Below are 10,976 nucleotides of genomic sequence, written 5' to 3'. Positions count from 1 at the left end.
AGCCCCCTTCAGGACGGGACGGGATCTGCTGCTGTCCTTCCTGACTGAGCAGATCTCCGCGTCCACACTCGCACCGTCCTCTGCCGTCAGTCAGCCGCCATTTATAATCATCGCAACTAAATCAAACACACGCAAAACTTATTAACCATCTAGCGGCCGACGCTGCTAGTGAGATGGCGCAGTGGACGATCATTCTGTTTTCTTGTTTCGGACTTCTGCACGGACAAGGTGAGAGAAATGCCTGAGGTTTGTTATTACACAGCAGGAGCTGGACATATTTAGAAACTCCTTGTTTGTTTGTTTTTTTTACCCAAACTGTGGAGGAGTACTTATTTGATTTCGGGAATATAACAGTCGAACTTTAATGTCCTGTACAAGTTCACCTGGGGCCAATTTTCCATGTGTGTGAGCCTATTTAGGGGAAGTTGTTTTTTTTTTTTTTTTTTCTACCCGCTGTTTCTTATGCATGCTACTGTTGTTTTTTTCCCCCCCTACTTTCCATGCCATCATCTCAACTCTGTAGAGAGTCAGCTTCCCACTCTACAAGAGTGCTGTCAGGATGGGAGGACCAGGGGCCAGGGAGGACAAGACTGTACAATCCTCCCCCTCATCTCCTCCTCCCACACCTGCAGGTAAGAAACACCTGGTTTCTCCAACAACCCTGCTGCTCGGGAGGGTCTCACCATAGACGGATTATGAGATTACGGGGCCCCTTGGTCACAGATCTGAAGAGATTTCCTTGGTTGTTGTGTGTCACTTTATCATTTGATAGACTTCCCAGCAGTAAACGTCAGCCAGTTCAGATAGAGGGTCTGTCCCAGGGGCCCCTGAACCTTCGCCTGCAAGGCCACTCAAATCCGTCCATGAGTCGAGGGGGCAAGGAACAGTCAGTACAGGAGGTCAAATAAGGGAATTCATAAGAATCACTTGTTATTTATTCATACAAAATAAATTTGTCAGCCACATAAAGCACAAAAAGCATTTGCTATTTTACACTGGATGCAGAAAAGTCATGGTGGATGTGTGGAACTTGTGCACAGGAGAACTACGCATCCCGTAGTTCAGCGTTTGTAATGGTATCTTTTAAAAGCAGGAAATACCCCCACAGATAGTCTCACCCCTGCAACCATCTTTCCCACTACAGGCGAGGACTGCTACATAATAGGTACATAGTAAGTACAGGCGTTAAGTGGCCCCCTGGAGCACTTTTAACACTGAAGGGCCCCATTTGACTTGAAGAACATGGAGGTGGTGATTGATGTAATAGCGCAACACCTGGTCAACACATGGAGGTCAGAGGAAGGGAACATTTGCTAAGGGACGACAGTGAAAGAGATTCTGGAAAATGACTTTAGTTCATAGCTAAATGAGACATTTTCTCATATAAAAAGTTCAGTTTCTTTGTATTATCACCTTTTTTATACATACACTTATAGTTGTTTACAGTTAATATTGCAACATAAAACAGCCCTAAATAGTGGCAGCTGTAATTAGCATTTTATTACATGTTTCTTATCTGATGCACACACTAAAGAGTTTCTGTTCCGTTCTTGCTAATAGTCTGCTGTTTATTTCCAGGATCGCCCAAGAGCAGTGCTGTGCAGCAGTAGTACTGGACAAGCTCTGTGACAATGGCATCAAACTGGGCCGCAGTCAAGGGGCCTGTGAGAGGCCCTTGTTCGAAGGAGAACCCTGGGAAACGGAAATCTCAAAGGTGGCTCTCTTTTCCCGCTGTCTTCAGCATTTTCGCTCCTCTTTGCTCTGACGCATGTAAACAGCATATGAGCCCTTACAAATCCCCACAAAGTATGTTTCTTCTGACAACGTTTTCTTCCTGTTTCCTGTCCTCCTGTTTAGATGTGCTGTGATTGCTGCATGCTCGGCCTGATGGCAGCGAGCCGGGGCTCGGGCTGCGAGCTGCAGGGTTCGCTGTCGCTGGGGAGGCAGTGCGATCACACAGCTAAAGCCTGCTGTGGAAAAAACACAGAGGAAGGCACACCTAATGTGGAGGGTAAAATAATAGGAATATCTTTCTACTTTGAGTCTTTTGTTTCTTGATTAGCTTCTCATTGTCTTATCATGTTTGAAAGACTCAAATCAATGGAGGCCTTTGTAAAACAATCAATAAACATTTGCACACATGAGGTGACAAAAAGCTTTTTTTTTTTTTTTTTTTTTGGATTTTTTAGCACAATATGATTTCATTAGCCCACGGAGAAAAATCCTGACGATCACATTGTTTATGGTGAAAGAGTTAGAAGCCCAGAGCAATCTTATTAACGTAAAGGGCTGAATAAATAGCCTTGGTGTGGCAGAAGTGGAGCAGATCAATGGATCACTAGGTCACTGGAGCATTCAGTACACTAAGCTGTAGGCACCATACCAAATGGTGAGCTGTCGTTACTTGTAGCTTTTGTCGCCTAGCTGGCTACAGGTGAAAAAGCACAATCACATGGGAAGCACAAATCTGCAAAAACACTGTTTGTCAAGAAAAGCAAATCACTGTCTTGGTCATTTAGAGCAAAGGCCAGAGTGATAACAGCAATTGGAGAGTTTTAGGTGTTTGATACTGCCCCTCTTCAGGTATACTGGGAGTTTGTTTGTGTTCACTGTAATAAGAAAACAATGTCTTGTATACTTGTAAAGGGAAGTTGTGTTGTTGTTTTTTTTAATAGTTTCGCATACAGTAGAGCCGAATGCCAGCATCACAACCAAGCCGGCAGAGGGACTGGACTCCTGCAAAGGTTTGGCACCTTTCTAACTTTCCTTCGTTATTGTAAGAGGCTTAAGTGCCAGCCTCTGGGTGGTTTTGTCTTCCATCAGAAAGTGACATATTCATTTGATCCAGGACACACACAGTGACGTCTGCCTTCAATTGTCTTGTTTTCAGACTCCATTTGCTCTCAGCTGTGTGTTGGCAATGGCACGTGCACCTGCTTTGATGGTTATCAACTGCAAAAGGACGGCGTACATTGTGAGGGTAAGTATATCAGCGGATATAAGGGTTCACCAATAATCTTAAAAGTCATCTCCTACTTCTGGAATCAGGGATTTTAATTGAAATTTTAGTCTAAACTATGACAGCACATTCTATTGAAAATGTGTAAATGTATAGATGGACCGGTTTTTGCTAAATTTGACTGAATTTCTCTCTCCACAGATGTTAATGAATGTCTGAAAGGAAGCCACAACTGCATCTTTGGGCAAATTTGCATTAACACGGAGGGCTCCTTTCGCTGTCAGAGGGAAATCAGCTGCGGCACAGGGTACGAGCTCAGAGACAACAACAGTTGCCAAGGTAACACATCAGGAGCACTGTAAAAACAAAACCCGAATGACAATATAGGTGGCTGCAATGTCATGACAGTGTGAAAAGTCCCATCTAATCCTTCAATTATATTTTCTTAATATAAAGTGGTAAAATATGTTAATGTCGAATATTTCTTAAAACTTTGTTGCAAACCGGCATTAGTTTCAAAACTAGCCATTGAGACCATAAACTCTTTAGGAAATTATTAACTGAGGTAATAAATCAAGTAAGAAGAAAAAGATTTCCCTCCAGATGTCTATAAAATGTAATTTTTATTTTATTTTATTTTCAATGATGCTGCCCCATGATGGTCATTATATACAACGCAAGTCTAAGGGAGTGCAGCATCGGCTTCACTCTGTGTCCGTTTTTATATTCAGTCTGTGGTTAAAACACAATTTGCAGTATTTATGATATGGTTATCTTGCAGACATTGACGAGTGCACTTTGGGGACACATAACTGTGGAACAGACTTTTTGTGCTCAAACACAGCGGGCTCATTCCGCTGCCACCCAAAGGAGAGGTGCACTGATGGTTTCATTCAAGATGCCGCTGGCAGCTGTATTGGTGAGTTCGATGTCACCCTCGGCTACATACATTCCACGGGTAAGAGGGGAGCTGACTTGCTGAATGTTTTTGTCTCATTAGATATAAATGAGTGCTTGGCCCATAGCAATCCGTGCCTGCCAGGGCACGTTTGTATCAACACGATAGGCTCCTACAGCTGTCGCAGGAACACAGTCACCTGTGGACGCGGCTACCATCTAACTGAGGACGGCACACGCTGTGAAGGTATTTCCTGCACGGAAAGTCTCCTAAATTGTGTTTTTTACTGTAGGAAACGTTTGCATCAATTTTTTTTATCCAATGATATGTTATTCCCCCTCTTCTCACACAGATATAGATGAGTGTCGTACAGGTAATGTGTGTGGGGACCACGGCTGTGTGAACCTTTTGGGATCATTCCGCTGTGAGTGCAGAGCCGGCTTCATCTTTAATAGCATCACCAAACATTGTGAAGGTATGATGTTTATCACTGTCTTCTTTTCTTTTATTCTAATATTTTGTTGTTAAATCAGAGAAAAGCATTCAAGATTTGAAGTCAAGAAAATAAAATGAGCAGAGACAGACAAGAACGACTTACATTTAATACTATGCAATTTGATATTTTCAGAAATGTCAAATTTTAGTCAGTTCATCAATATATTGTAACACTCTGATTCTTGACTTTGTTCATAACTCTTGTGTTATGCATGTTCAGATATCAATGAGTGCAGGTATTATCCGGGACGACTCTGCGGCCACAAATGTGAGAACACAGAGGGGTCCTACCACTGCAGCTGCTCCACTGGCTTCAAACTGTCCCATGATGGCAGAAACTGTGATGGTAAATCTCATTTCGTTTCAATACTAAACTCATTTGATTGATCATATGATGCTGCAGAATCTTATGAAGAATTTTATTTAAACGTGTGATATGAAATAAGCTGAATTTTGAATTCTGCTCTTTGTACCTTATTCACCAATAGTGATGTTCTGTTGTCTTTTTTTTTTTAATCTGATTTCAATACCAAAAATGTTCATGCTGTACATGTTGATATGCATTGAATTGAATTGAATATGATAATATGTAGGGCAGCACGGCTGCATCGGTAGAAGATGAATGAATAAATGGATAATATGTCAAATCTGTGCTCACCGTTCTACAAGAGGGAAACCATCTATAGCAGACAAACATTGATTCAGGGATGAAACTGTAAAGTAAAAATTCAGAGCTGTAAAGAAACATATTGCGGCTTTGCCTATATGTTGACAGATGTGAATGAATGTGAGGCCAACCCGTGTAGCCAGGAGTGTGCCAATGTCTATGGCTCCTATCAGTGCTACTGTCGCCGCGGTTACCAGCTGAGTGACATCGATGGGATAACATGTGAAGGTGCTGTTGGGTCTTTATCCTCCCACCACTGTATATTCAGATATCTCAGGTAGGTGACAACTCGTCGTTCTCCTCTGCTCCTTCACACAGATATCGATGAGTGTGCTCTGCCTGCTGGAGGCCATGTGTGTTCCTACCGCTGCTTCAACGTCCCGGGAAGTTTCTACTGCACCTGCCCACCCACCGGCTACACGCTCTCCCCCAATGGGCGCACATGCCAAGGTCAGCAGACAAACCTCAACTTCCACAGATTTTCAGTTCTCAGCATTTTATTCGTCTTGTAATCAAACCGTTAGAATGTTACAGAAAGTTTAACAAAGAGTAAAAATATTACAAGAATATTACTTTAAGTATGTGTATGTGTAATATTTTTTGATAGTGTCGTGAAATAGACAAGACGAGCAATAAAGATGAATATAAAATACTGTAGATATGGTCCTGTTGATTGTAGATTTCTGATGTCTTATTTTCTTAAAATGTCTAATCACTTTTTCTCTCTTGTGTTTGCAGACATTGATGAATGTGCAGCAGGGAGCCACACCTGCTCTGTCTCTGAGAGCTGCTTCAACACCCAAGGAGGACATCGCTGCCTGTCCTTTCAGTGCCCTCCAAACTTCCGACAAGCAGCACAGGGGTGAGAGCTGATGGCTGCCGGCTTATAATGAACTGTTGAAAGGAAAGGGTTGATTGCCTCTTAAGCTGTGCATGATGCACTCGCTGTAGGTCAGCGTTAAAACCCCTTTCTCATTTTTGTTATCGGTTTTTGCCCCACTGTTAGGCTCACAGCTTCCGGTCACAAAGTCCCATCCTACTCTTGAGCTTTCATTTGCTGCTCCCTCTATCTACCCATGTATGTACGGCCATTTCTGCCCTCCATCCAATAAGCGCTCCCTTTCGTTTTTCCCTTTCAGCCGTTGCGAGCGCGTAACTTGCGAGTTCATGCGGGACCCTGCGTCGTGTTTCTCTCTTCCGCTGAGAATCTCCTTCTACAACATCAGTTTCCCCACCAACACTCCTGTCCCCGCCGACGTTTTCCGGATGGGACCCTCCAGTTCAGTTCCAGGGGACCACATGCTCTTGAGCATAGTGTCAGGAGATGAGGAGGGATACTTCATCGTGCAGCAGCAGGCCCACGGGGGAGTCATCTCGCTGCGCCGCGCCTTGTCTGAGCCCCGGGACTTCTTTCTGACCGTCGAGATGAGGCTGATCCGTTATGGAACAGCACATCTGTACATGGCCAAGATTGCTGTGTTCGTCACACACGAGCAGCCCATCCCACCGTCGAGAACATTGCCATATTAACAATTTAAATTTAAAGGAGTACTTGCATTCAACCTGTTCTGTATTCACAAATTATGTATAACCTTGCTTTTCTTCATAGCTGCAGCCTTCCATCTATCAATAATTGCAGTTAAGAAGCATTATTATTCTTTAACAGTCAATTTGCCTCAGCTTTTCAACTACCCTCGATGCCTTTGTGCTATTTATTCCACAATGTGTTGTAAGAGCAGTTATTAGGGCTAATAGGACATTTTTCTAACCACTAGATGGGGCTCATTAACTACTGAAAATCTCTACAACACTGTCAATATTTTTCATATGCATTAAGTCTACCTCATGTCTCTACGGCAGCTTCCCAGTATTTGTTCTTTCTATGTGTTTGGAATTAAAAAGTGACAGATAAAAATGGCTTTTCACTCTTTACGGCACATATACACACACATTGCATACAGTTGTCTGCCACTGCTCTCGTGCTTCCTCGGCTGTGGTAATTTTTAACGTAAAAAAACTTCTTTTTTTTTTTTTTTTTCTCTCCTGCACACTCTTCCAAGCAGCCTAACCATAGCATCAAACAAGCCTCGCCTTTACTGGAGAAGAAAGAAAAATAAGCGTGGCGATTATTTATGGACACCTGGGGCCCAGCCAGTATTGGGGCTCAATTAGTGGTGCAGTAGCATTGCAGCACATATGATGGATGGATCTTTTAGTGTTGGTATTGGGTGGTTATCAATTAATTTGCTGTAAATGATACCAAAAGTCTAATAGCTGGGTTTTCCACTTTTCCACTTTTTTCCTGGTGGTTTTCTGGGTTTGGTGCATACAGAGCTGATTTAAAAAAGGATATATATATATATATATATATATATATATATATATACATGAATTTTTTGATTGTATGACATTCTAATGCAAAATATTTATATGAAGTTATGCGGAAATTGTTTATAATAATAAAAGTATATCCAGTTTTTATTCATTTTTCTTGAAAAGACAATTTATGCAATTGCTTGGTGACGCATATCTGCTTATTCCGTTGCTGATTATGTAAAAATGCTTTTGTTTTTCCATGTAAAATGGGAATCTGATGTCATTTATTTAAATCATATGACGTTCATTCTCGTATACCCTCTGCTGGTTTGGCATTTGGTGGCATTTGGTGGTGCGGAATACCACACAATCATCTCTGTGGCTTTAGTCTCCAGCCTCCAGTGAATGACTTGGACTCACCTGCGTGCAGCTAATTACATGGCTCTGCTCTTGCAGCAGTTTTTGAGGTTGAGTTTGAAAGCGCTACTGTCTTCACACTGGGGAACCTCACAAATATGGTTCCAAGGTTTGGAATCAGGGTTTGGCTTCATTTTAAGGCACTCATCGCCTGGTTAACCATAGATGTCTATGGGGCTATTCAGGTGCTGCCAGGTTTCTTCTTGCTCAGCTCAACTTTGCATGGCTTTTCTTACATTTCTGCCACGTACATGTATGTGTATAGAGCTTTATGTCTACATTCTGCTCCCCTTGCAACATCTTATAAATCTCTCACTCCCTTTCCATTTGATGTGTGTCCATCAGATCCAGACATGATTCGTCAGCCAGCATGCGATGCCTTAAGTCCTGCCAGCCTAACGACGTTGGCTGTGCCCTGGACCCTGTCCACCTCATCACCCACACCGTCCTCTCTCTGCCAACCTTCAGAGACTTCAGTGGACCAGAAGGTACAATGAACTGGAATGAAATACATTTCTTACAAGCATCTGTCTTATGACACTGCTGTTACATTTACAGCTGCATGTGATTGTATTTCATGTGCCTTTACGTCTGTGATGCCAGTATGAATTTGTTCTGGTGTTCTGTATCATATTATTTAAGTCAGTAGCTTGTAACAGCAAATTCCCAAGTTATTTGCAGCCTCAGACACAGCTTTCCACCCACCAACCTGCCACAGCACATGAGATTCAATTACATATTTCAACCCACAGAAAAATTGTCTAATAGTAGCATAAATATCTGATTTGATGAGGTGATTGCACTATGTGGTTTGTCTCTATCAGACTAATAAAAACTTCAAACCAATTCGTCCAACAGAAATAGTTTTCCTACGGACAGTTGTGGCTGCGAACCCTGTTCTTTTTTCTGGTGCTACTGATGTTCTCTTTGAACTTGTGTCTACGGATGAGCAGTACTCCTTCAACGTGGTGAAGCGCTCCTCCCATGGCATGATTTTGGGTAAAACCAATCAGTCAATCCACTATGACATCCAATATCATGCACTTATATTTTGTGTACTTATTTTATATCTATGCATATACTGGATTAACCCCAATCTTTCTCCGTCCTCAGGTGTCGTTCAGCAGGTGAAACCTATTGTTGGCCCCAAAGATATTAAGTTGGAGGTAGCTATGAATTATGTCAAGTCAGGGAATATATCCCATCGCAATGTTGTCATCATCCATATCTTTATCTCTGAGTTCTGGTTCTGAGCTGAGCTAAGAGGGCAATGGAAACACGTAATTTGCGATACATCACATAACTTGGCAAATATTATTCAAGTTTAGGCTTGAATATTTGGAAATGCCACATTCATTGAGCTGTACATTTAACAAAACAAGCTTCAAATGTTAATGATGTTGCTTGCAGGACTTCTGTTACAGCCGCAGTTTGGAACACATAGAGGTCATTAGTTTACAACAGATAATGGTCATTTCAACACAGATAAAATAAAAACTACAATATGATTATCTTTATTGTCCCTGAGGAGAAATTAATCTTGGGTTCAGTGGTGCTGCACACATAATAAATCACAGCACTGCACATAAGAAAATACAAATAGCAATTCATTGTGAACAGATACTCTCTGTCAATCTTCTCTTGGTGCCAAAGCAGAAGGCTCATCCTCTGAGGAACAGGCAATAGTTACTGAGATTTTTCAGTCCAGACCAAAGAAATAGACTAACTGACCAAACAGCATTACCACCCATAGAGCCACACACACAAGTTAATTACTTGATAACTCCAACCCAGATGTACTGAAAGCTACATGTATTTTACATGAGTGGACTTTAATAGAATCATAGTCTAACAGGGTAATAGCCAGCTGTCATCTCCTTAACCACTGTTTCATGTGTTTAGTTTGAATTCAGTCTTTGTTGTCACGATTGCCACTATGACAGACTGCTTGGCGAACCTGTGGAGCTGTTTGATGTTTGCTCCATTTCATCTGTTTTGAAAGACCAGATGTAACATGCTTCATTTGGAAATAAAATGATTCGTCTACAGACTAACTTTCAATGCTGACTGTGTTTTGTACCAGCAGACTGCATGGCCATCTGTGAATAATACAGACTGCAGTTATTTGTGTTCATGTCTTTTATTGAATAGAGCTTCCACTGCAGACTTAACCAGCCATCGTCTAGTTAGAATAACTGTGGTTTCCAGAATAACTAAAATCTGATAGGATGTCCTGTTTTTCTTGTAACTAAAAACCTTCAGATTTCCCATCACACCATGCCACTTCCAGTTTGTGAGCATATTTCCTGTTACTCCCTTCAAAACATGACTAATGTGAGTCCTATACTGGGAATGTTTGGGTCTTGGGGTACCTCATCTTAAAGCTGACAAATTGTTTGAGGTGAATACCTCTTACCATCCATAATCTACTCTCCTCCACATCTATCTGTCTCTCACCACTGCTGTGCTGTGCCCAGCCAGTGAAAACAGAGGGGACAACCTTACCGAAGAAAATCCTGTAATCTAAAATCCGCCACTCACCATGGAAATCCCAAAGGCTCTTCCTGTGGCTTTGTTGTTGCAGCTGCAACAATTGTCCCACAACTTGTCCAGGCTCAATGAAATGCTTTTCAGACCATTTAAAAATTGCTGTAGATGAATTGATTCAAGATGTGCGTGCAGCTGCAACTCATGGTTTGAAAAGTTAGGTCTAAGATATTTTTGGGCCTGATATTGTTGGGCATGACTATAGATTGCATCATAAAATATTGTGATTGTGTTGGATGGTGATGTTGGATGTATTCAAAGTTTATGTCATGATGGTAATGTACTTACACTTTATATATTTTATGATGTGTGAGTGTGTTACATAATATTAATACATCTTTAATATATTATGTTTTATGCCTCTTATATTCAAGTGTCTGTGGGTTTTATGTTGCATTTAGCTGCAACAGAACTGAAGTTGTCATCACACTGGGAAGACACATGGTATGGCTAAAGTAATGAATACATTCCCCTAGTTTAATAAAAGAATAGCAATAGTAATAGCCTAACTTATGCCTGATGACTGTTACAGCCTGAAGACAGCAATAGGCAGCTTCTTCTCTGATGTGTAATCTGTACGCCCTACCTTGCCAAAAACCCCTTTTAGAGGTTTTACAACTTAAGCTTGGTGCTTTTGAGTTCCAGATTTCTAAATGGATTTGGTTTCATTAAATGTA

At 41.6% G+C, this 10,976-nt stretch overlaps 1 protein-coding gene across 1 annotated transcript; it reads left to right on the top strand.

Annotated features, from left to right (window-relative positions):
- Nucleotides 1-60: 60 nt before the first annotated feature.
- On the top strand, nucleotides 61-9,790 carry LOC115036846 (fibulin-1). Its single transcript, XM_029495223.1, has 17 exons — nucleotides 61-228; nucleotides 524-632; nucleotides 1,579-1,714; nucleotides 1,858-2,011; nucleotides 2,676-2,744; nucleotides 2,891-2,980; nucleotides 3,161-3,298; nucleotides 3,741-3,878; nucleotides 3,960-4,103; nucleotides 4,210-4,332; nucleotides 4,573-4,698; nucleotides 5,128-5,247; nucleotides 5,338-5,469; nucleotides 5,758-5,881; nucleotides 8,098-8,240; nucleotides 8,611-8,751; nucleotides 8,866-9,790. The coding sequence occupies exons 1-17, from the start codon at nucleotides 174-176 to the stop codon at nucleotides 9,003-9,005; spliced, it is 2,082 nt and encodes a 693-aa protein (XP_029351083.1). The 5' UTR covers nucleotides 61-173; the 3' UTR covers nucleotides 9,006-9,790.
- The last annotated feature ends 1,186 nt before the right edge of the window (nucleotides 9,791-10,976 follow it).

This window comes from Echeneis naucrates, chromosome 23 (genome assembly GCF_900963305.1).
Source record: "Echeneis naucrates chromosome 23, fEcheNa1.1, whole genome shotgun sequence".
NCBI lineage: Eukaryota > Metazoa > Chordata > Actinopteri > Carangiformes > Echeneidae > Echeneis > Echeneis naucrates.
Note: the sequence above shows the minus strand (reverse complement) of the source record. Positions and strands in the feature narration are given on the sequence as shown.

Bases quoted from the DNA above. Each gene is read 5' to 3' on its own strand.
- LOC115036846 (XM_029495223.1), top strand. From the start codon at position 174: ATGGCGCAGTGGACGATCATTCTGTTTTCTTGTTTCGGACTTCTGCAC. The intron at 2,981-3,160 runs GTAAGTATATCA...CTCTCTCCACAG, and splicing joins GGACGGCGTACATTGTGAGG to ATGTTAATGAATGTCTGAAA. The intron at 5,470-5,757 runs GTCAGCAGACAA...TTGTGTTTGCAG, and splicing joins CAATGGGCGCACATGCCAAG to ACATTGATGAATGTGCAGCA.